Below are 26,359 nucleotides of genomic sequence, written 5' to 3' on the forward strand. Positions count from 1 at the left end.
ACCCCTGTGAAGCTGGACCAGATGTGCGGTTGTCGTAGCCAAGTGCAAAGTCAGTGCACGTCTGGGTGAAGGTAGCGGGGGTTCATGAACAAACCACACTTTCAAACTCAAGCCTTGTCTTTTTGTCAGCTTGGAGGGACCTCGGCCACGAAGACTGACCAGGACCATAAGTGATTCATTATTATTCAACTTGTGTAAGGAATTCAAGTCACTTAAAGCAACAACAACAATAACAACAAAGCAACAAAGAGAAGGAAATGAACCAGGATATTACAAGAGGTAAAAGTTTACTGTGTGTTTTAGGGCCAAATAAACGTTAATGTTGATATAAAGAATTCAGAAAGAACAAGTATTAAAAATTAACTTTAAAACCATAAGCTTATTATCAGAGTGTTTTCTAAATTTGCCTGTGCAGCATTTTCATCTGGCAAGGTTACAGTTACATTCCGGGATTCTGGGACCTGGCTTCGCCGTTTCCATACTTGTAACACGAAGGGGGCAGAGACACGGTTATGCACACATTTGAAGTCACTCAGATTAGGAGCAACTCTGGTTGTAAATCGACCGGGACTTGGAAGACATTTTTACAAATAAGGAAATTTAGGCACTGGTATTACGCCAGCGGGGAAGTTCACAAAAGCCCAGTGAAGCTGATGTACCGTGTGCCATGTGTAAGCCGAGACCCTCGCGTGATACTGGTGAGACGCTTCGCCTGTGGTAGACTGGGCTCTGTGCCCCAGACTCAAGGCCCCTCCACTGAGAGGCGGCCTGTACTCTATCTTGCTCAGTTCTTCCCTTGTCCCTGTTCCGGATCTGGAGCCTCCCTCTGTCCAGGTAACCGAAAATCTCTGCTAGGTCCTCTGTGTGCCCTACCTTCAGGCCTGAGGGGACTTCCCAACCTTATTTCTGGAGAAAAGGGATTGAGGTTCATTGTCCTGCTTAAAAACTTTTTTTTAATGTCTCTGAGAGACAGAGCGTGAGCAGGAGAGGGGTAGAGAGAGAGGGGGACACAGAATCCGAGGTAGGCTCCAGGCTCTGAGCTGTCAGCATGGAGCCCGACGCGGGACTCGAACTTGTGAACTGTGAGATCTTGACCTGAGTTGAAGTCTGACGCTTAAACTACTGAGCCACCCAGGCACCCCTCATTGGCCCTTTTTAAATCCAAGTACCAAGAATTGGTGATTTTCTTACAGAGGAATTAAAGAAAACGACAACAGAGATCCTACCTGTGTGTGTTTATGTAAAGTGATTTTGTAAATAAGATTTGGAACAGATGGGGAGAATGATTTCAGTCAACTTGTGTGTATGTATCGTCCTCTGCGTTAGCACCAGTTGGCTACGTTGCGGGAGCGTGGAGTGCTTCCTCATGAGGGCCGCGGTCATTTGACTGCTTTGTTTTGGGGTTCGTGTTTCCAGAGTCGGTCCTCACAGGGTGGGCTCAGACGTCCTATTGACTATTCTGTACCCAAATTTGTTTCTGGAATCCAGGTGTCATCTATTTACTCAGGGAATTTAAAACAGGGCCGATACGTTTACCTGCGGCTTCCGCTTGATTTTGACTTCGTTTCTCCAGCACAGAACCTGAGCCAGTTCAATCTAGGAAATTGGAACAGTAAACTTATCCTTTACGCATGGGAGTAGATGAAACATATTCTGTTCACAAACACACAGAAACACACAAAGTAACGCAGAATGTTTTCATGTTGAATCCAGATGCGGAATAACCAAAAAAGTGTATTTAAATCTGAGGAATTCATTTTATGATATTCAAATCTGGCTCCAGCATTTCACTGAATGAACAGTATATTTTATTTTCATTGCACACTATTAACTAACTTGAATATCACAACAAAAAGGGCTCGTGTAGACTTATCTTCCCGTGTATGGTGTTGTGAATTTACAGCAGGCTGGATTCTCTTTTTTCTATTTGTCTTTTGAGAGAGAGAATTTGAAACGTCCTCACTTCTAATCTTATTTCAATGTGTTCCTTAAATATCTTGCCTTATGCAACAACTCATGTTTGCTTTGGAATTGAATAGCCGTGCTGTATAGACATCTGAAAACTAAACATGCTGATGTCTGAGTTTGTTCAACCATCTCTACAGTTTCCTTTAATCTTCAAATCAGAAAATTGCGTTGCTGACACCACTTAAGCAAACGAACGCGCAGTGGAAGATATATAGACATAAATATTTGCATATCTGTGTATTTACACGCATACAAACACATCCACACACACACTCACTAAGACGTTGTCGCTGGTTTCACGGTGAAAGTGGCAAGTACCAGCCTCTCCCTGACACCCTTGCTGTCATGGCTCTGTGTCACAGCTCTTGCGGGCACCGGTGACACAGCCTCTGAGGAGTTTCCTCAGGGGAATCCCAGGTGGCAGGGAGCTCCACGGGGCCCGGAGAAGACGGGGTCCGGTGCTCCGCCCACCCTTGCCCTGGAAGTCCCTGCTTCCAGGGGCCTGCCCTCCCACGACAGGCCTCTCTGTGCCGATGTGTCCAACTCTACCCCGGGATGGAGACCTTCTCAGCACGAGCACCTGAGGACCCCAGGCCCTGGGCTCCCGGGCCGGCTCTCTCAGTCTGGAGCTTCCTGGACTAGCTGCTCATCCCTTTGGGTCCTACTTCTCTCATCCACAAAACGAAGACAGTGTTGGGGCGTCTGGAGGCCCAGTCAGTTGAGTGTCCGACTTCTGCTCGTTCAGGTCACGATCTCACAGTTTGTGAGTTCAAGCCCCGCTTTGGGCTCACTACTGTCAGCACAGAACCCACTTTGGATCCTCTGTCTCCCTCTGTCTTCCCCTCGCCTGCTTTCGTTCTTTCTCTCTCTCTCAAATAAATAAATAAATATTAAAAACAAAAACAAAAACAAGATGATGTTGAGTTCACGATACCTGACGGTCTCCTTTACGTCCCGATAAGAAAAGTTTATCACTGATCCTACTCCAGTTGGAAGAAGCGTGGTCAGTCAGGGGTGAAAATGACCTTCCCCACTCACACTTCTTAGAATCATGCCCGCTCACCCCACCTGTAACTAGAAATGAGGATCTTCAGAGGGGCAGGAAAGCATGAGACGGGGCAGAATAAGGTAAAACTCCCTCAAGTTTGTACCATCATATTGGGGGACAACACAACATGAATGATAATTGAGAAAAAAATTCTGGGCATCATTTAATCACATCTGAAGCTGGTCCAATTCTGCAAGCAGATCATCCACAGGAGAGACCATGGGCATGAAATGGAACCAAGGAACTCACTGGCCTGCCCTGAGGTGGACGCGATATTTCTGGAGAAAGAGGACTGCTAACCTAATGGGACACCGTAATTTTCAGGAAACGTCTCTGAAGGTGAATGGAATTCTGGCTGTTGTGGGCTGAATTGAGTCTCCCCAAATTCACATGTGGATGTCCTGACCCCAGGACCTCAGCATGTGACTGTATTTGGAGACAGGGTCTTTGAAGAGGGGATTAAGGTAGGATGAGGTTACTGGGTGGCCCTAATCCAATCTGACTGGTGTCCTTATAAGAAGAGGAGGTCAGGACACAGCCATGCACAGAGGGATGACCATGTGAGGACAGGGGGAGAGGGTGGCATCTGCACGCTCAGGAGAGAGGCCTTGGAAGGAACCAGCCCTGCCCATGCCCAGATCCCGGACTCCCCGCCTCCAGGATCCGGGACAGTGTGCTGTTCTATCACAGCAGCTCTCACACGCTAACCACTGTGACCTAGACATTCTTTGAATCGTTATTTCATCTAATGAGCACAAAAAGTCCCGTCTACTCTACATTTTATCTTGAAAGTTCGCGCATCGGTTACCTAAACATGACCCGTTATGAATATATGTACACACACATATAAGTGTGATGGTGTCTTTGCATCTCATGCGAACCTTGAATATTTTCACACAGAGGTGATTTTGATATTAGTGATAAGAACCCTGATATAAGAAATAACACTTTAGAATGGGAACAAATGAGTCAAGGCCATCTTGGGAAACAGGTCAGCTCACCTAAACGTCCAAAGAAGAAAAGTCCAGAGGAATCAAGGGCACAGACGGTCTCCTTAACCATCTGAACTAAGGATCAGACAGTTTCCTGGTGAAGAGGTGTGGATGTTAATGTCAGATTTCTGCCGGTTTCAATCTTATCAATTCCTACTTTTATTGTTTCCCTGATGTTCAACTTCGGAAACATTCCTAAGTATCATTATAGATAAATATCTAGACCTAAAGACCGCAGCCAGCATTGCTCCTGCCCACATAAGTAGGACGCACTGACGAACTTTATCTTCCAGTCTCCACACGTCTCCTGCCTAATGAATGTATATGAGATGGAGACAGAGACAGAGAGACAGAGAGATAATCCCAAAGCTCTCTTAGGTAAGAGATAAGAAAGACCAGGGAACATGCCATCTACCTGGAAGCAAGGTGACTCTCATCATTCTCAGGACGTATTCTGTGTCCACAATATTGAGTGGACATGGCAGTGGGGACACTCCCTATGACTATTCGGATGAGCTCTGCGTCCTACTTTATATGGCCTTCAGGAAAAGACAGGAAAAGAGTGCCAGGCTGCATCACGTTAGATGCCACGTTTACTTAGTTTCCTTGGCTTGGCCCTAGACTTTGTGTTACACACGTGCACACACACACACAATGCTTGCCCCGCCATGAGGACAGAGCGGAAGTTTTGTGAGCCAAGGAGCAAGTTGGTAGCTGAGTTCTTGGGCAGCGCCTGGACCTTCATAGAAGGAGGGTGTCTCACACCGGTTGCGGGAGTGGGACAGACGTGCAGCCACCAGGCATGTGGTGCCCCGGTGCTCAAGCTGGAGGGACAGGAGAAAGAGTCTGTAGAAGAGTCAAGGCAGAGGCACGATGGTCCAAAGTCCTGCTCCCTAAGAAGCATCTTTGGAATCTGTATGGTCTGAGGGTTTCATCTCACCCCATCCACACAAATGCCCACGAGTGTGCTAATTTTCAGAGCAGCTGGCTTGACAAACAGTAGAGATGTGCCTCCCGAGCTTTTTGGGGGGTTTCTCCAGCATGGACCACAGAGAAGCCAGAGCCCAGTGACGGGTGCTTTCTGACTCTTTTAGGACATTTTCGGAGCTTTTGTTACAGCTTAGTCCCTGCCATTTACCATGGTGGCTGACCCATAAAGGTGTCCCATAAATGCTTACCGCATGAGTAAATTCAGATTTACATATTAACAACTTAAAAATAAATCAGACAGCATCCTTTATAAATTTGCAGCCTGAATCTAATAATTGGTCTTATGACAACAGTTTACTGAGGGTGCACAATGAGATGACCACTGTACTAATTTACAGGGACACAAATCTCATCATGGTGCCCATCCCAGAAGTCACCTCACACACACAACAAACTTTTGCCTTTCCCACCAGCAGGTAATTCTACGTCATCATCCCAGAGCTGGCTTCTGAGCATCTCCCCCGTATGTTACGGCCCTTCTTTGTCCCCTACAGCTCACACCATCTGTACACAATCCCCTTAGAAAACGTTCCCGTCTACCGTATTGTCCTGATTATTTCCTTAAGCCATTCTTCTTTCAAAAACAAAGTCAATTTTCTCAGTGGGTTTTAATTGAGTAGCTATTACGTTTGACATTGCGGGAGAAATAAAAATGCTCAAACCTAGAGGGGTTTATATTAGTTTTTACTTAGGGGTTTCACTTGAAATAATAAAAGAAATGGAATAGAAGTCCAATTTTGTAAAGAATACAATCATATTTGGATTAAAAAAATTCCCATAGAACCTAATAGTGTGTTGGGGTCATGACAGTTTATTTCTATTCTGTGTTTTGAATTTACATCTGTATGTCTATATCTCCAGATACAATATAAGCCCAGACACAAGGATCATGCCACCTTGTTTTTCTTGCATATATTCGGTTCCTAGCTCCTTGCTCAGAGTGAAGAAATCGTACTTACACATCAGATACAGCCCTTGTCTGAATACACGCAAAATGTTTAAGGCAAAATTGCAAACAGACAGAATTGGATGCCCCATACTTTTAAATCAAGTGCCCTTTCTGTTTTTGAAGGTACAGGAGATAAAATGTAGGGAGGTGAACTTTGATCAGGGCACAGGAAGAAAGAGACGACGCTGTTCTCTGTCTCCTTCCCTGTCTCTGTTTCTCTGTATCTCTGTCATTCTGTCTTCAGTGAAACCTCTTTCTGCCATGTGGCTTATGTGTCTCTCTTATTATGTGATATAAGAGGATAGATTGATTTTCATTAGTGACAAAGACAAAAATATTTCACGTTGTGTGAAATATGCAGAAAGGATATTTTTAAAAAATGATGTTTTGGAACTTTATAATTGATGAATGTTTACTTCAGGACCATAAGGCATGGTCATAAACCAAGGTCATTTTTCAGCTTTCTCAAGGAGTCTGAGCTCTCAGAAGTTTACTCAAGATTCATTTAATCTGTACTCGAGTTTTTAAATGTCCATCTAAAAATGTGTACATATTAGACTTTTGCTGTTTAGAGTTAATCTTTTAATATTGCGATATTTCCTTATTTCAGCAACTGCTTATACGTATGGAGGAGCTTTGAACAACACCGGGGGGGAGGCGCCGAACCCCTGAGTAGTTGAAAATGCACGCATAGTTTTGATTCCCCCCAAATTTAACTACTAAAGGCCTACTGTTGACCAGAAGCCTTATGGATAGCATAAAACACACATTTTGTATGTCACGTATATTACATACTATATTGGTACAACAAAGGAACCTAAAGAAAAGAAAACATCCTTAAGAAAATCATAAGGAAGAGAAAATTTTACAGGACTGCCCTGTTTTTATGGAAAAACATCTGTGTGTAACTGGACCCGTGCAGTTCAAACCATGCTACTCGGGTGGGCGTTATTTCAAATCCTGACTCTGTTATCTTTCTATATCATTTCTATATTGTCTGCGTATATTACAAATCTACCCAAAACACACAAGTGCAAGCTTTTAATGACTTGAATTCTATTCATTATCTACGTATAAAAGCCCAAATTATAATTTAACTTCGGCACAAATTGGATTAAAGAACTCAGGTGATTACATAAAATTATATGAACTCTCAAATTTGTTAGATCTAAAGTACGTATCTTCCTAAATGCTTCCTGGGTGAAAATTTCCCTGAATTTCGATCAGATCGAAGCCATGCCCGTGGGCAGTTCCTGACCGAGCACAGACGTGGGACCAGCACACATTTACAAGACATCGTGGTGCCTGCCCCGAGCAGTCTTTCCCGGGCTGTCAAAGGAAGGGGTTCCCTATTCTGCTGTCTTGGGGTTTTTTAAAAAGCTACTATGTATCCTGGGATTTTTCCTAGGGGTAGAGCAATAATTTCTATTCCAAGTTTATTTTTTCTTTGGAAAGAAAACTAGCAGCATTGACTCATTTGAATACAGCAAATTTATCCCCGAACTGTAAGGTTTTGAATTAAAAAGTCACTTCCCATTACAATTTTGTTGGAATCTGAATAGGCATTTGAAGACTTTTGTCTACAGTATCGGTATTTGGAGCTCAGGCACAAATAAAGATATCTTCATGTCTCCAGTTAAACTTGGCCCTCTATGTTTTTATTCACCCAAGGAGTAGTGAAAGGTGCTATTTTCAAATATTCTCTCACTTAACAGCCAAATGTATAAAAGTCTTTTTTTTTTTTTTAAGGGTACACGTCAGACTGTCTGAGTTTGTGCACCTTTGGTGTCTCAGCTCTCAGGCCTGAGCACCGTCCAGTAAAAAGAAAGTGTGTGTTTCCTTTAAGGACACGTCGCTTTCACAGCCGTGAGCCTAACACAAGCGGAGCATCTGTTACCGACAGGGTTGAGTGAACCCAGCCAGACTTGGGGTGCAGGGGAGGTCAGAATCTATTTTGCTGACGTTTCTGTCATGTTTATTAAATTGCACTTTTCCAAAAGCAATTAAACTTTTAGGAAATACTGCATTAATTTTAACGAGAGGAAATCTGGGTACTTCCGATGGGCTCGGACGGATAAAATCTGCGGCTTAATCAATTACTGGTGTCCTAGGCGTATGCTCTGAGCCGGCTGATTATGATTCCAGGTCCTGCTTCTAGAAACAGAAGCTCCCCCACTTTTGTTTGCTTTTAAGCAGAGAAGGGACTCAGTTTGGGTTTGTGTCTTCAGCCAGTGACAGGCCCCCTTTCAGAGAACCGAGTCCCCTCCACCCTGTTTTAAAGCCACATCTAGAGGACACATTTGAGAAATCGGGTAAGGCACTGCAAAACGGTAAGGCCGGTCTCCCGTCTCTCAGCCGTGGGAAACAAGGATCAGGGATTTCATCTGAGATAAACGGAGCAGCGGAGATTAATTAAATCTGTAAAATTCTCCAAAGCACATCCTGGTCCAGGTGTTTAAAGGAACGCTTTCTATTATGTGCAAATCACCTGGAGGTGTTGAGCGCTCCCTTGAGTGTGAGATTCACTTCTGTACAATAGACACTCGAGAAAAGAGTGTTTACTAATGAATTCTGAGCAATATTAGTCTCATTTATTGTCCACATGGTGAGGCAACGGCAACAGAAAGACACCTTGATCTGTTTCGTGAATAAGTTCTCCATGGGCGCCGTCAAGGAAACGCTCAGCGGGCCGGATGCAACCAGACTGCGGCTAAAGTGGGCATTGCCTCCCCTAGAGATACTAACTGTCCTGTTCCCCCTTTTGTCTACACTGCTGGACTTCCCTCCCTAAACCCTCAGAGAGTTTGATCCTCCTAGGAGCGGAGACAGACCCGTGCCTTCCGGCTGGAGGCCAGCTCCAGTGAACCTTCACGCTGGTCCCAGTGTGCCACACGCACGGCCACTCTGGCCGCCCTCCACTAGATGCTCGGCCAAGCCACCTTCAGCCCTGCATTTTAAGTGTGCGTAGCCCCCTCTTAGGGGGTCAGAAGCAACGATCTTAAAATCTAAGAGCCACCTGGGCATCTATATTCGACGTCTCTTCCGTGTTTAACATACATAAAAAAAGCTGCTTTTCTTTGTTTATGTAAATGCTCCACTTACTAAACACTATGTCTTAATCAAGCATAAAATCCCTTCTTTAACATAAATATAAAATTTATGTTACCTGTTTGCTATTTTTTGAGATTTAAAACGTAACATTCGCCACTGGTAATTTTTAAAATTTAAAACAGATAATAGTGAATTTGTGTATACACACGTGCGTGTGTGTGTGTCTTGTAACACAAGGAGGAAATTTACTCACCACTTTCTTACCAGAAACCAGATGCTAATTGTATTCGTTCCTCACCAATAAGATAATAAAATGAACTTATTTTTTTGCTGCCCTTCATATGCAATGCCTGTAACTAGAATAAAAATGAGGGGAGGGAGAAGACCCACACACTCAGATTAACTCTTTTTCTTTTCTTTTTTCCCCAAAGATTTCTCACTCTTCAGGAAAAAAAAAACAAACAACTTCTGTCTTTGCAAGTGATCAGGCTCACTTCTGGTAAAATTACAGATCTCTTGCGAAGCAGATCTCTCCATCTCTAGGCTGGGGCTCTCTGATGTGGCTCCTGGGAGCTGGTCCACCCGTCAGTTTGCAGGTGGGGCAGGGGCTCTAAGAGCGACGTTGCCCTGACGTTGCTGAGACGGAGTCAGCCAGAAGTCAGATACAGTAGCCCCTGTGCCCCATTCCTTTTAAATAAAATGAACAGGTCAGTACGAGTTTGATCACCAGAGAGGGATGTTTGGGAACCAACGTGGCCACACGTGTGAGGAAGGGCAGGAGTCTGTCTGACGAATCTCTCAAAGCGCTCTCCTTCCTGCTCTCGAAAGCCTCACAGATCTACACGTGGACCCAGAGTCAGATAAACGTTCCTCCTCTTTGTGGAAGTACTGCCCCTTCACCCGATGGTGGTACATCCTTAAGTGAATTGTCGGATATTAATGGCTAGCGGTACACAATTCTCTTTGTGTAATGAAACATTTAATGGCATGTACTTCCGTATTTCAGTGGAGGAAAAACAGGTAATCGAAGAGATAGGAGTTAGTTCACGTGCACTCTATTCACAGATACTTAGCAATGTGAATCCAGACAGGCCCTTACTGGCTTGTTTTTCTGTGTAACACAGAGCCACATGATTAGTGTTAACACTCAACAGTTGCAATATTTGTGAAGGACATCCGTGCTTTTCCTTTTTCACTTGGCATCAACCTTTTTTTTTTTCCAGTTTAGAAATGGCTATAAGAAGTGCTTCTAAAATCTTGCTTTCACCACGTGGAAATTTGTCCCTTTCGAAATCTTATTTGCTCGTAATTAAGAGCCCACTTTACCAACGGAGCATCGATTTAGAAATGATGTATTTATGTGACGAAGGACCGAGTAATGTAATTATTTGTGTTTTACGAATTGTTTAAAATTGTTCGTGTTATGAAAACACCAACATCCATCCCCCAGCATTTTAGGAGAAGAAGCAGGCAGACATAAAAAATGCTCAAATGCTTCAACTGCCTTTACGACGTATGCAGGTACAGCTAGGAACAACAAACACACATATGGCTTTTAAATTGGACCCTGAATGCTTTCGGAGCATAACTTATCTTCCCCTGCCTCAGATCAGAAAAACACAATTTCCTCATTCTGCATTTCCTTACATAATGCTCCTCTGGGACAGTGCTTCTGCGGTAACTGAATCACCACTATTTAGATACGGATACATGAATCTCATATTTTTATTCTAAATTCAAGTTCACTCATCATATCTAATGCCCTCGAAGCAATCTCAAATTACTGCTATTACACGGGTCACTAGAAACCAGAGGTACTAACACAAATTTTAAAAAGAGAAAGAGGGAAAAAAGCGCTACACAATTAGAGGATGGTGAATGGTTTAATCAACTTAATTTTATCACGAAATGCAGTCTCCTTCCTCCCAAGCCATCAGACGGCGAGGCAGGCGGGGGCACGAGGACGCGCGGCTGTGGTGCGGAGCTGTGTCCCCACCAGCCAGGCTGAGGCACACTCATGTGTCACCCGGGCATCGCTGGGGACGAAGAGCCTCATCCACACGCGATCTTTGTGTTGTGTTAATTTTTCAAGGGATCCCGGTTCACACCAAGCCCGTGCCTATCATCCGCCCGCTGCCCTCATTCTGCTCCATTTGCCAACTTTTTATTTGCATTTCACGACATTCAGTGGCCGGCCCTTGCTCCCACCCTACCTTCCTGTGATTCATCAGCTCACTGTCACTCAGCAACATCTCGTGTTGCTGTTTCCGAGAATCACCTTCAGTGTTTCTGAGACTGTGTGTAAGGATCGCCCTGTAACAACATCTACATTTCTGGCATTAACTTCTTTTGCTGTCAAATGCCTCAAAAAAAAAAAAAAGAAAAAAGAAAAAAAGAAAAAAAGAAAGGTCATGTGCTGATGACCGAATCGGCTTTGTTGACTTAACAAATGGTTGTTTATAGAGCCTTGCGATAGCTCTCCAAAGTTCCCTCCCTTTCTCCGTCTGGTGACTGACTCCCCTGGCTCAGAACCCCGTCCTCCCGTTTACCTCTTGGAACCAGCTGAATTTGCATGGGCTCTCCATCCAACTGCAAATACGTTTTGCATCGAAAGAACAGTTCTTGAAAAATTTCCACAAACTTGAGTCATTTTTACACGCTGTATGTGCTCATTGTCAAATACTAAAAATATTTTCTTTGCAAAATGCATTTCATGCTGATGTGTGCCTTCAGGACAGCTACAGTCGCGAAAGAGAGAATGGCAGAAATCCACGTCAGAATACAGGTCCTGTTTTAATGATTGAAAATATACCTATGAAATTCCTCAGACACATCACCCGGAATGCAGCCACTGGTTGAGGGCTATCTGATAAAATTTGAAGTGATTTATGCTTACATATTATACTGTTTCCATGAATACTGACTCTTCCTACTCCACCTGGCTCAGTCGGTACCGATTTTAAATAACCTTCAACCTTCACCTTTATTATTTTGGGCTAAAATACAGACCTTCCATAATATTCACGCATCTAGTCCTTCTCGAGTACGGGGGACATCGCTCGGAGCACCCAGCACAGATTTGCTGGTGTGCGATCGCCTCGAATAATCCCACTGCCAAGTACAGAACAAAGTGTCGACTCTCAGAATCCCCCGCGAGCAGTGAGCTGAGTGGGTGCTGAGTTGATGAATAAACTCCGTAAACTACGAGTGCTCCCGGTATTTTCTGACAGCAAGCTGACACGTCTCCCCCATGTTACACGGCTTGTGAGCAGCTGTAGCCACACGTGTAAAAATTACACGGCTTCCCTGTCCTTTGCACAGTGCTTTTTTTTCCAGCTGCCTATTTTTCTCCTCCTCAAAACTCAAATTTTGACATTTTTTCACTTGTACAGAAAATGTAAATTGTTCATAAATAATTTCTAAGACAAAGTCCCGACTCAAAAGTGACACATAGAGAAAATGCAAAAATGCATCAAACGGGGTCCTGATGAGAGAATGGGAAGAGACGGGTGGGTGGGTGGGTGGGTCTACTCTGAACCTCTGAACCTCTTCTTTAAGGTTCATCTGGGGGAGACATGCAGGTCCCGGCTTGTTAATACCTGGGACCAAGTTGTTGTTGTTGTTTTAATTTTTTAGTTTTTTGGATTCTTAAAGATCTATACTGCCTACGGTGCCTGAAAACACTGAGTACGGGAAAACATTTGATTTCTGAGGCTCTGGATCACATTTCGTGGTAATGAGAGCATGGTATGAATCTCACACTTAAACTGTAGCTATAGTTTTTATTTCAAAGCCCACGGATTATTTTGACAATAATAAGTGACTTAAAAAAAAATGTATCAAAGCACTTCTGGAGTTTACACACAGAACACTGATAGCTTTTCACAGCCCGGGGAGCCGAAAGTTAAGATGTGTCTTCAAAAATCACCCCTGTTCATTAGAATAGGTGGAAAAAGACATAAAATTGGCAAGTAAGCCTCACGTTTATTCCGATTTAGCTCCTCCCGTACGAGACGGGCTCTTTCTTTGTGCTCCCAGTCGGTGGCTCTAGTTAGTACACAGTAGAGCCCTAGACAAATTCCTTAACAACCATCAATACGCACGTGGGTTTAAAATTGTGACAAACACAGAGTTTTAAGTGGGTGAGCTCAAAAGCCGAGGCCACTGCACTCAAAGGCTGTCGCCAGGAGTCATGACTGTCAGAACGCAATTTAAATTCCCCGTTTTTCTTGGTAGAAGAGAAAAACGAGGATCTACAGAATTACACAGAAACTGACCTATTCCCAGCACATGCAAATGATGAATTAACGTGTCCCATAATTGCTATGTTTTCTTTTGATTTTCCCACTTACGGTCATCTTGTTAACTCTCCCCTACGATGTGAATATTTACAGTTTGAGCTGACTGCCCTACCAAGGCCGCTGTCCGCAGACGCCACAGGAGATTTCACCCCCACACATAAACCTACGAGCACTAGGAGTTAGCACACGCATACACATCAGCCTTTCCCACCTCGGTTTTGGGGCACGAAAATTAAGAGACCTGGTTTCTTCGAAAAAGCCAAGGCATGGGAATATTTCACACAGAAATTCCACTTTGAACTGTTCTAGTTAAGTTTACAGCAAATGAAGTCTTCCTTCCGGTTTCTTGTTGTTCTTCTCCAAATTGGATGCTTTCTAAGCCAGCATGGCTGACATTTAAAGGTAAGAAAAATGAATTTGGAGAAAGGCTCCCATGTCCATCAGCTTGTATCTTATTTCTGTAGAATGCCGTTTTATTGTGAAATATTACCCCCTACTCTTCAATTTTAATATGTAAGTAGACTAAACAGCAATGCTGGGAAACACGAACACTTACAATTTACAAGATAATGTTTCCTTTTTCCCTCTTTTAAAAGTTGTAGTCATCATTAAATTCTGTGATTCCCCCCCCCGCCCCTTTTCGCTGCCACTTTCTGTCGGCATCACTCCGGAAGGTGCCCGCAGGTCTGTTCCCAAACGGCATCTCCAGGTAACCAAGTGGGCAGCGGGCATCGCCGAGGCAGCCCTGAGAGTTGAGCCGGAACACAGAATCCACCCCCAGCCGAGTTCCAGAGCCCAGGGCTCTGGAACCTCCCCGGGAAGGGACCGCTCCCCGTGGTCCCGACTCGCAACCATCATCGGTGACTGTGTGATGGTGGCATTTCTGTCTCCACGCTGCCTGGCTAATTTCTGATTTCACGGAAGAAGCCGGGAAGGGCTCCAGGGGTATTTGAGGGCAGGTAGGGGGAGATGTGGCAGAAACTTCTGCCAGGCCACCGCAGAGGCGACGACCCTCTGGGGACAGAGAGCAGCCTCCAGCACGCATCCTGCGGTAGGAGGTAGAGAATCCGATGCATCTTAGTGGCATCTGCCCCGTGGTTCTGAATAGCTCTGTGTTCACTCTTTCCCCCCACCCTTAAATCAACACATTTCAAACCGTCAGAAGAGCCGAACTTTCTCCCGCAGACTCATGGTGAGGGGCTGCTGGTAACGAGTTCCTCCCCGGGAGAGAAAGGGCAGGCGCAGGAAGCAGCCTCCCTCGCTCCCGGGACCGCGCGCACCCCCACGGTGGCATTTGGGGCACGGGCCCCAGCCCCCGGCGGAGCCCTGGAATGCACTAACTTCAGGGCGGCGGTCCCCACAATGCAGACGCCACCCCCAGGGAGTCGGGAACAACCTGTCACCCGCTGCTCGCGGCTCGTCCTCCCTCCCTGGTTTGCAGGGTTTCTGTCACTAACGAGCTGCCGTGCCTCCTTCTCTTTCCAGGTTTCAATCTCTGCTCCCCCCCAGCCACCCCAGGACCAGCCCGTGCTGCCTGCGGGTCCCAGTGTTTACGGAGCCACGAGCACCGAGCAGACCGAGGGGGCACGTCGGCCAGTTTGGAAGCGTGGTCGCCAGCATCCTGCCCACTCCTGCCTCCCAGACGATTTGGACGGAGAAGCTGGCATGAGGTCCGCTCCCTTTTCTGGGGCTGCTGGCTCACACGAGTGTTTCCTTTGGCACGGGTGCTGCTGTGGCCTCGGAGAGGGTCAGAGGCTGTGTGAGGCGGGGAGGGGACTGTCCTCCGGTCCCCGCACCCACTCCCCCTGCTAACCCTGCTCCCAGCCGGGCTGTGCGGAGCCCGGGCTCTCTGCACCCCCCCCCCCACCCCGTTCCTGTCCCCTCGGAGCCGGCAAGAGCCCCCGGGGCCTCCACAAAGGGACGCGAACTCCGGCGCTCTGCTTGGAGCAGACCCCCCCCCAGCCCCCCGAAAGTGGAGCCACGGGAGCAGGCGGACCCCACACCCGGGGTGGGGGAGCGGTCAGCGGAGACAGCGCAGAAAGCAGGGTCCTTACCTTTCCTCTTGGACCGCCGCCGTCTCCTCTGGGACTTGCATTTGAGTTGGCCGCTCAGCCCTCCTCCGGCCCCTCTGCTGGTGCCCAGGACCGAGGCCATGGCCCGAGACGCAGCCGCCAGAGCCGGGAGGGACCCGGTCCCCAGCAGCTCACCTTTGCTGCTGGCCCAGCGCTGCCGGATGCCTGCGGGCCGGGAGCGGGCTCACTTTTCAGGACAAGCCTCGGGCTCCCGCTCCTGCTCCCCAGCTGTTCTCGGCCAGCTCGCGGCGGGGGGACCCCGGCCAGCAGCAGCTCCTCCACAGGACTCGGCGGGGAGGTGCGCCCCCTCCCCGCTGCCCTCCTCCTCCACGCGGCCGCTCCGGACCGGGCTCCCAGCGAACGCAGGGCTCCTACTTTGGCTCGTCTGCTAGTTGTTTGGCACCAGCCACTTTGAAGCCAATCACGCAGGGAGCTTGTCTATTTGCTGCTGCAAAGTCTAATTAGGTCCAATCACAACTGTCTTCTGGCTCTGACATCAGCACCACCAGCCCTTTGCATCCCTGTCAGCCTGCAAACTCAGCTCCCGTTTGGACGGATGGAGCTGCCCAGGACGCCGTGGAGAGGGAAGGAGGCTGCACGGGAGGGAGGGGACGGGGAGGGGACAGCTCGCCGAGTCGGCTCGTCTGGGAGCAGCCCGAGGGGACAGCTTACCGGGAGCTGATGCCCCGGGCTCTGACCACAGGACCGCGCGTGGGCTCTGCACGCTCCGAAAATGCCGTGACCGTGTGTCTCTCCAGGCGAACAGCTTTTAACTAGTTAATTCACTGTGTCAAGGGGGAGATCTCTCGCCAGGAAATACGGACCCCTCACCTGCTCAGGAAGGGACTAAGATTTGCAAGTCCCCGGAAGACAGCCTCTTAGGGGTATTCATTTTACAGAGAATGCGTGTTTGTCTGTTTGTTTGTTTCCTTGTTTTGTTTCTTTTTCCCCCCTTCCCTACGTCTCCGCTGTTCCCTTTGCTAAAGAAATATTGCATAAAGACAGAGGTGTTCGGATCCAAGTCTGATTTTTAAGGAGAGGGATTTTAATGGGTTGCTTTATTTAGGTAACAATGAAATGAAATGTAGGAGAGCTTCCATCTGATAGTTTTATTGCCAAATATAACATTCGGATGAAAGAAAGTCGTGTTTACCAGGAGGCGGACTGCAAATTGAAAGAGTTTTCAACAATTTTTTTTTCCAGGGCTATCCTATTGTTTCAAGACTGTACTTATGACACGGAGAATCTGATGTAAAATATAAGAAACATAACCAAGGTGTCATTATTGCCTTTTGCACTCAAGTCTCATAAGCCATTAATTAAAATAGTAACGGTTTGGGGAAAAATCCACCTGCAAAGTCATTAAGCGAGCATTATGCTTCAGATGTTGATAAGATTTTGGCACGTGAATATTTCTATAATATTTACTATTTTATACGCACTGTTTCCATGCTCCTTATGGGCCTGGAAATTTCTAGATAATTTTCTTTGATAAGGAAAAATCACCCCTCCAGGGAGCATGGGGAACAGTGAGGTTGTCCCGATGCGTCATGGGTTGATCTGATGGGTCAAAAACCCATGTGTCATTGGTGAGAGGGAGGGGCACGTCTGATTCCAAGTCCTAGCTCCCCTGCTCTGATTTTGGGGAAGTACGCTGTGCCTCGGTTTCCCCATCTGTGAAACGGGCGTCACAGCAGCATCAGCCTCCTAGCTCCGTCCACACGTGAGGACTGGCGCAAACAGTGACTGGTACCTGCTAGTTACTCTGCGATTGTTCAGTAAACCAATCCAGTAAATACTTTGGGAAGAGTGAGCATATGTTACAGGTGGGCCCCGGAGAGAAGGAGCCCTAGTAGCCGTCTGGCTCCTTTCCGACTGACGAGAGCGGTGGGAACAGGCCCCTCTGCTGAGCCACACCGAACAGTCACATTCCCCCAACAGCACAGCTACATGAAGCTGCCGGTCCTTTGTCCCAAATGCCGGAGAAGTCCACGACTTGCCCACCTGCTCTCTGCAGCACAAGAGATATTTGAGAGCACCGGCCGCATGTGGAGATGTGGCCGCGAGACCCTCACACTCCCCAGCCGCCCACGACCCGCCTGCGCTAACCCAAAGGAGCCCCACGTAGGTCGTGGCAGAAAACCGGTCCCTAGTTGGGAAACCGAGGCCCTGCAGACAAATGTCACTGTCAGGGCTGTCTGCCTCTCGCGGTGGCCTTTCTCACATCCCCGTGTCACACGAGGCAGAGACGCTGCCCGTGGACGCATGCATACCCAGTGACTCTCTCTTTTGAGGAGCTGGGGTAGGAAAAGCAGAGGACACGGCCACTGTCCCTACGTGGTACCCATATTCAGTGTGGTTGGAAGGCCAAATCAAAACCTGGACTTGAACACGTAGATTCCGATCTGATAAAAATCTCGGCCAACCTTTCCCTTTCTGGAAGTTTCTCCAGTTCACTTATTGATTTGTATTGTGGTATAGTTTCTGCCCACGTGGCTTTAGCGTAGGTATGTGCTGTTTTCTGTATTATCTTGCATGAGATCATGTTTAATCGGTGAGGCCAGAGCCGTGTAGAGCTCTGAGAAGTTTGCCTCTCGTCGGAGGAAAGGCTTTTGAACAGGCTCACGATTACAAACATTTTAACTCAAGGATGGCGTAAAGTGAGCGATGTTCATGATCCGCCATTCTTCTGATGAGCCTCCTGGCCTTTGTGTGTTCCCCAGAGCGCTCGGGCACAGCCGGACAGCCTCCACTGATGACACAGGTTGGAAAAGGAGCAGAAGCCAATGTCACCCGACTGCCCGATGTCACCTGACATCGGGAGACGGCGCTGATGTGTGTCTTGAGCCATTTTGAGCCAGCGCCTGCCCTTCCCATGGGGACAAGGACTGGGAGCGAGCCTCCCAGGAGACACCCGGCTGCCCAGAGCCACCTGTCAGCTGGGGGCTCTACAGAGCCCGAACCGGGGCAGGGGGAAGGAGCTGGCCCTCACTCCCAGAAACGCCTTTGTGCCGGGAAGGTGTCGGTTGGGGTCCCCTTCTGTCCCGTCCTCACTCGCTCAAACTGTGGGCTACCTCCCCGCTGACCTCTCCACAGACCCTATGGCCCATGAGGGACGCCACGTCCCCGCAGGCCACTGTGGAGGGCGCTGAGCCAGGTGCACAAATGTGTCCGCGGGATTCGTGACTGTGGTGGCCATGTGCTCGAGGTACAGGACATAGTGGATGTTTTATACTGCGTCTCGTCTGCTGTCCACAAAGACCCCGTGAGAGCAGAACTGAAACCGAATTCCTTTTACACACGAGGAAGCCGAGGCTCAGAGAAACCTGCCCACAGTCACTGAGGTCAGCCCGAGGGCCACACTCGGATCCTGCCAGCTGGCCAGCCTGTGACGTCCGCCACTTTCCTCTACTAGTTTTAGTTCTAGCGTCGGACACTGGCGAGTTTCGTGAACTCCACAAGCCTTCTCTGAGATACGGGAGGCTATTAAATAGTGACTCTGACCTTCAGTGTTTAGGTGTGTGTGTATATGATTTATAAACACAGAGAGTTACACAGAACATATAAAGAACCCTTATCTCCACCCATACCTACATCTATCTTCACTTCTGTGCCTGGATATCTCTATCGAGATGGGTTCTACATATCGACAGGTATCTATGAATATCGAGATACAGACACGCACAAGTATATGAGTAAGGAGCTGTGACGTACACCAGTTCCAGATGCAGCCGCAGGGCTCTGAACAGGTGTCTGTCGCTCCCGAGCACCCCATGCTCAGTGTCTGTCACTCCCAAGCACCCCATGTTCAGTGTCTCTCACTCCACAGCACCTCATGTTTAGCTTTCCTTCTCAGAACAAACCTACAATGTGGGAGGGAGAGACCTCATCGTCCTTACCTTGCCACTGAGGTTGAGGAGGCTCTGAGTATTGGTGTGTCTGGACCAGTGTTGCATCGGTAGATGGTGGATCCAAGACTCAGAATGTTCCAAGGTATTCCACAAAGAGCATTTATCAGAGATCTCGTCGCACAGGCTCACATGGCTGACCTGACCTGTTTCTGTCAAAGAGGAACCTGAGGTCTGGCCAGGATGCGCAGTCACAGGAGTCCTCCTTGACCAACTTACCGTAATGTCACTTCTTAATTCATCACAGTGTCTGTATTTCTTTTTTTCTTTTTTTAATTTTTTTTAACGTTTATTTTTGAGACAGAGAGAGACAGAGCATGAACGGGGGAGGGGAAGAGAGAGAGGGAGACACAGAATCGGAAGCAGGCTCCAGGCTCTGAGCCATCAGCCCAGAGCCTGACGCGGGGCTCGAACTCATGGACCGTGAGATCGTGACCCGGGCTGAAGTCGGACGCTTAACCGACTGAGCCACCCAGGCGCCCCACGGTGTCTGTATTTCTAGTCCGTTAAAAGTATAGTTAACGTGGCTTCGTACAAGTTTCCCCAAACCACTGAGAACACCCACAGAAACTAACATGACTTATTTGGAGTCCAAATTTTAGCTAATGTCCCCCTCCCCGATGAGACGATTTGCGCTCGGTGGAAAATAGCAGAACAAAGGGTCCCCTGGAGATATTCATGTCTGCTGACTCACAACAGTATCACAGGAGGCATGAGATTATTACTTTACACAAACAGGGAAATCACACAAGAGGGCTTTTTTAGTCTTTCATCTTGGCCCATTGTTCTTAAATGTAAATAACTCACATCAAAGAACTTGGACATGAGACCTGAAAGTATAGGAAAATAATATATCAAGACAACAGCTGCAGTGACACAGGCATCCTTATCCACAATCCCTCCCAGGGCACGAGAGACTGCGGGGAGGCCCCGGGTGCAGGAGACAGTCCTGGATGTGAAGATGCTCTTTGTACAATGAATTACTAGACTCATTTTCCCTTTGTTCATTTTCTTTGTCCCAAGCGTGCCTGCGGTTCGAGGGAAACCAGATCCATTCTTCCCAGTTCCCCGAATGAACGTGGTATAGAGCAGGTTTGCGAAGCGTGCCTTCCAGATTTCCATGGGGTGCTACTTGTGGGCACGTGTGTGCACACACATACGTTTTCGAGTTCTTAGGTCCAATTTGTCGTGCAGGGTTTTCTACATGGGCCGACATGGCAGATTTTTAACTCGAACAAACAACTTTAGACTAAAACTCACTTGAGTTCTGTATTCATGTTTAAGGGAATGCTACTTGGAAATACAGGTGAAGAGAAAAAACCATTCGAAACTTGTCACCACAAGACCTGGTTTCGGGTTCTGCTTGCGTGTTGTACTATGCCCAGTTTGGGACGTCACATGACCCCCCTGAGCTGCTGTAAACTGAGCAGAGAGAATAGCACAGAGTTGCTGGGAGCAGCAAAGAGAACAAGCGAGCTGAACGCTGTGTGAATGGACCCCGGGACGCTGACGTCACTGAAGATGCTTACCGTGGCCTTTCAACACACAGGGCGCTGGTTTTAATCAGGGACTCTCCTGCAACCAGCAAAGCACATAGAACTGAAGGTGGTCCTTGGGATAAACAGAGCCCACGAGAAGGTGCCTGCCATTGCGTGGACCCTGCGGGCATTGGGGCCCCATCGATCGTGCAACACAGGTGGCTGAGTCACCTATCTCTCCCGCAGGCTGATTGTAACTCCGATGGCATTTCCCCACACATACAGGTCGACCTCCAGATGGGCCTAATCTCCAAAAGCACTTGTTTCTGCTTGCTCCCACTTTTCGGTTGAAGTATGGAGTGTTGCTACCAACTGTTTGTGTAGGAAGTGAGACACCATGACCCGAAACACTCTTCAGTGCTCTAGACAGACCCGCCTCCTTCCACTTACATTCAACATGCCCTGGGTTGCCAGTTTCTGAAATGTGAAGCCTTAATATTTTATTGAATCACAAAGAATGACCATCATTTAAAAACCTTACTAACGAACACCCCATCCTAGATTTTCCCTTGTGTCTTAAACCAACACAGTTCAGAGTTCATATATATGTGTGTGTGTGTGTGTGTGTGTGTGTGTGTGTGTGTATTTTATGTTCCAAATCTTCTTCTGGAACCAGCCATTTTCAAAATGAACAACGTTGCATCCCCAGAGTGCCCTGTGACAGCATGAAGAAAGAAAGAAAAGGAAACACAGATGGAATTAATGGTTTGGGGTGTTAATCAATGTAATAAATTGAAAGGCAGGACGCAAGCTCGTCGGGAATACATTTCAATTGTCTGAACTGGGGGTGGGCTGATAGAATGGATTTATGTTAATTCTCTACCCGGATGTTTAAAGTCTAAACACTTCATTTCCTCCCACGGTTTCCCAGATTCTCCCATTATGTGACAGGCAGGCTGTGCATATGTTATGAAACCGGCACCGGTTAGTGACCGGGACTTTCCCTTACACCTGCTGGCAAGGATCACGGAAGGGCAGTGGCTTGTCCCACTGTTCATGTCAGGCTCCGGGCTGACAGCACAGAGCCTGCTTGGGATTCTCTCTCTCCCTCTCTCTCTCCATCCCTCCCCTACTCATGCTCTCTCTCTCTCAATAAATAAATAAACTTAAAAAAAGAGAGAAGCTAGAGATAGGAAAATATTAGAAGGAATACGGATGTGGGTTTCTTAGTGGATTTGAAACTCGAATGGAAACCCCACGCGTCTGCCCTGACCTAGCCTGGCCTGAGTCTGGGGGCCTCTTGTGTCTGTGAACAGGGACCCTCCTCACAGGGGCCTCCTCCTGCCTTGTCCTGGGCCCACTTGTGAGTGACATGGGCAGTCACAGCACAGAGCCCCGGAGGCAACGGAGGCTCCCTGTAGGCAGACAGCACTCACTGCAACCCCGTCCCTGAAATCATGTGGTCCTCAGGAAAGCATCCAGATGCTAGCAAGAACATCATTGGTCATAAGAGGTTTGTGCAAACAGCATGTGACTGCATTGCCCTCCGTGGATGGAAGCTTGGCTGTCGTCCATCAATGCAAGATGCAGACTTGCAGGCCATGTGTCTGAATTCCCAGAGATGCACTCTTGTTCCCGTGAGAACTGGAACCCTTGGCCCGTGCAGAGTGGTCCTCACTCTCAGGATCTCAAGACCATAAGGAAAGTGACGCATCCCCCACCCGTGTCTTCAAAAGGAAGCATGCTCCCTGCCCCCCACTGGCACCAAGATCCCAGGCGAGAGGTGGGAGCAAAGAGAAAGCGGGTAGGTGTCCCATGCGGAGGGCAGTGAGCACCCTCTCCTCAGCCCCGTGTGTGCAGGGCTCTCCCCTTGTTCCAAAGGGGAAGAAGGGGAAGAAAGCACGCTGACCAGCATCTCGCCCCTGCGAGGCCATCCTTCTGAGCCTCTCTCTGAAAGACCTTGGCCATCACCACAGGCCTTCGGCCTCACGGTCGCCTCAGACATTTTCTGAGCATGACTCTGGCCTTCTGGGGCTCATTCCGTGCTCCCTCCTTCATGTTTTTGTACATAGAGATCAATCCATGACTTCCACATCCCGCCTTTCGGGAAGTTCCCAGAAGGCCGCTCGGCTCCCGGAGCATGAGACCCGGTGCCCTGGGCTCCCTCCTGGGCCCCTGGAAACACTTCTTCTTTAGAGCGTCACAGCGAAGATCACAGGATGCAGACTTATAAAAGTCACCAGAACAATTCGCAGCTGTGTGCAAACACAAGAAAGTGTTGTCTCACAAAACATGTCCCAGGCCCACAGACGACGCTGGGCCTGGATGAGTCAGGACCAGGGAGCGCCCACAGTGGACACGACTCCCCATCTTGCCCCGGACACGGCCTGGCCCTTGGCTGCACTTCTGTCACTGGAAGGAAGCAGAACACATCTCCAGCACCTGTCGTCAGCATCTGCAAGGCACGTAGCCCACGCCCGGCGGGTGCTACATGACCGGCACGTGTTGGTTGAATAGCGGTCAAAGCTCCAGTGGCCCCACGGCACTACCCTGCCCGCGGCGTTGGAGATTGGCTTTTCACATCAGCTTTGTGCCCTTGGGACCAGGTTAGTGGCATTCTCCGGAGGCTGGGGTCTGCCCTTTCACTGCAAGCTACAGGTGTTAAGTGTGAACCCGTGCACAGTGGGTGTGGGAAAACACTGTCACTTCATTAGTTCCTAAATTCGCGCCTCCCTGATAGGATCCTTCTTTGTACCATGAAGTGTCAAGATATTTTGGAAAAGTAGCGGGACAGGTGCTTGCAGTCTTAGGAAAGGATGCAGAAAGGAGGCCTTAATTCAGGAACATTCCAAGAGAAACAAATGAGGAAGAGGGACACTCACAGCACAATGGAAATGCACAAGGGCCCTGAATCATCCTGTGAGGCCTGTTCACTGGGAGAAAGACCACCGGGACAACAGGGGCAGGTTTTCTGAGCCTCGAAGACCTGTGATCAAATCCCTTTTGACTCGTTGAGTGGCTGCGTGACACTGGGCATGTGCCATGCCGTCCGTGGGCCTCTGTCTCCTCATCTGCAGAACGGGGACAGGGACATCAATCTCCTGACGTTGGGATCCTTGGGTGCAGCGGTTTACGTAAGGCGTGTGCACAAGGCCGCACTCACTGTGAGGACCCGTGTGACCTTTGCGCGCTCTCGCTTGCCAGACAAAATCCAGGGAGGTTTTCGATGGCGCTCACTTCCCCGTGGGTGGTTTTGGCCAAGTGTTGTCACGGCAAACAGGAAGTTCAGCCCTGCATCCTTCACGACTCTGGTGGCATGCTGGCATCTGTGAACCCCGGGAGGTGCCTGGCTGTGCCCTGACTCTGACCGCAGGCGTAACTCCAGTCACACTGGTTTCCACTGGACACTCAGGGACGGCCTCGTCCTCACCCGCCAGCTGCCAACCCCAGCTGGGGTTTTCTCAGGACCGTCGGAGGCGATCCACATAAATTGCAGCTTGAGTGCGATCAATAGATGTGACAAACGGCTAATGCCGGCGACCGGGGACATGACGCGGGTGTGACTGCGTGAGGCCGGCCGAGACAATGCAGGGAAATCACGGGGCAGGGCTGTATTGAACGAGCGCAGTGCGAAATGAGCTACCACGCTCGGGTCAGGCGTCCCCGCTGTGCCGGCGTCCCTGCTCCTGTCCCCGGTAATTGCTAGTGGCAGCAGAACGCCGAGGCATGGGGACAGGTGCGCGGCCTCACTCGTGCTGCGTTTCCGGGCCGTGCGGGCCACTGATGTGTCCTGGGGGACGAGACATGAGGACAATCCCAGGCCCCCTTGCCTGGAGTCAAGAGGCCTGTCATTAGAGCAATACTGAGTTCGGGGGGCTCTCCTGGACGAGACTGGGACGCGGAATCACTTCGGATGTTGTGAAAATGTTTTCAGTTTCCCTGGTGTTCAAGCAACACTCTGTGACAAATGAAGGGGAATATGCTAATATGGTATTTCTTTTAAAAAGGGAAAATTTGAGATGCCATTTGAAAAGCTTAATCTTATATCTACAGTCTGCATGTACAACGGCATTTCACTAAGTTTAATATTGAACTTGAATAATTTTGATAGGTGGGTTTTCCTGACTTCTATCATTGTGAATACATTTCTATTGTCCTAAAACTATGTTTATTAAAAAAAATTGTAACAGAATATTACTAGGCATTGCCATTGTTGGACCTTTACAAGGAACTTGCAACTTTATGACTGAAATGACTACTTATTTCTCTAAAAATTGCTGTATTAATAATTAAATATATTGCTTTTTAGAGTCATTAAATCCTCAATTTAATATAATAGTTAAACAAACTCATCTGATAATTGTGTCACTATATTAAAAGGAATTAAAACACCAGAACAGATGGGTGAGGTCTGGCCCTGGAGCCGATCACATCCTCGTGATGGGGAACTGGAATCGGAGGCAAATAGACACCAAATGGAAGCTTCCCCCTTTGGAAAGTGGGTCTCCTGATCTCCATGAGAGACACCAGTGGGCCCCCCACCTATCGCCTGGGGCCATCGCTGTCACGGGGACGTCCCCCTTCACTCTCACGCTTCTGCTTTTTCAACTGCTTCACTCCCCACTGCCCCCGCCTTGTTTTCTGCCACTGTCTTCACTCTTCAAATAACAATTGTTTTTAACAGTCTTGCATATTCTCGCGTATTTCTCCAAACATTGATCTGCCCACATAATTAAGAAAAATACTTCAGGGAGGCGCATACTGTAATGTTCATTAATGAGCATTAAGTTTTTCAGGGTTTATAGGCCAAAGGAGTGTTCATTGGAACATAGCAAACCCTTGATGGAAACCATTTTCTTTGGTGAACAATGCATTTAGTTTTTATATTATAACGAAAGACGTTTTGTAAAGATCTGCAAAGCACGGTCCTTGTTTGTTACGGCTACTGCAATGTTGTGTGCATCATGTGGCATTTATCTGGGGGACACCAGTGCCCTGTGCACCTGTTGTCTGTCTGGCAAACTTTCCCAGTTCTGAGGGGCTGAGGGAAAAAATGCAGCCCTCCGCAGTATGTTAGTCCCAGTTTTTGAGAGAACGTGGGCCTCAGAATGTACTTCCTCGTTCATCCAGATGAGCACCTCCGGGTAAAGCCCAAAGGAATGAAAGCCGGGGTGTTGAGGAGAAGGCTGAACAGGCTCACCAGCTCAGCATTCAAACCATCCTCTCTCGGGGGCGCCTGGGTGGCTCAGTCGGTTGAGCGTCCAACTTCGGCTCAGGTCACGATCTCACGGTTTGTGAGTTCGAGCCCCGCATCGGGCTCTGTGCTGATGGCTCAGAGCCTGGAACCTGCTTCGGATTCTGTGTCTCCCTCTCTCTCTGCCCCTCCCCCACCTCACACTCTGTCTCTCCCTCTCTCAAAAATAAATAAATGTTAAAAAAAAAATCCTCTCTTGGACACAATTCTAAAAGGAAGTCAGATTTATAATTTGAAGGAAAATTTGCATTTCCTTCTCTTCTCCTCTTCTCCAATTTGCTCTTCCTCATCGCACCAGATCATGGGTTTATGAAAATGTGGAACCAAATGAAACCTTAAGTGATCAGC

At 48.1% G+C, this 26,359-nt stretch overlaps 1 protein-coding gene across 2 annotated transcripts in view; it reads right to left on the reverse strand.

Annotated features, from left to right (window-relative positions):
* Positions 1 to 15,974, reverse strand: part of ADARB2 (adenosine deaminase RNA specific B2 (inactive)) — a 416,451-nt gene extending 400,477 nt beyond the window's left edge. For both annotated transcript variants that reach the window (XR_008299861.1, XM_027073309.2), the window contains exon 1: positions 15,354 to 15,974. Coding sequence is in view for 1 of the 2 variants with exons in the window: in XM_027073309.2 (XP_026929110.1) it covers positions 15,354 to 15,453 (100 nt within the window). In the remaining variant the exon portion in view is untranslated. The remainder of the gene's footprint in view (positions 1 to 15,353) is intronic.
* Positions 15,975 to 26,359: the final 10,385 nt, after the last annotated feature.

This window comes from Acinonyx jubatus, chromosome B4 (genome assembly GCF_027475565.1).
Source record: "Acinonyx jubatus isolate Ajub_Pintada_27869175 chromosome B4, VMU_Ajub_asm_v1.0, whole genome shotgun sequence".
Classification (NCBI taxonomy): Eukaryota; Metazoa; Chordata; class Mammalia; order Carnivora; family Felidae; genus Acinonyx; species Acinonyx jubatus.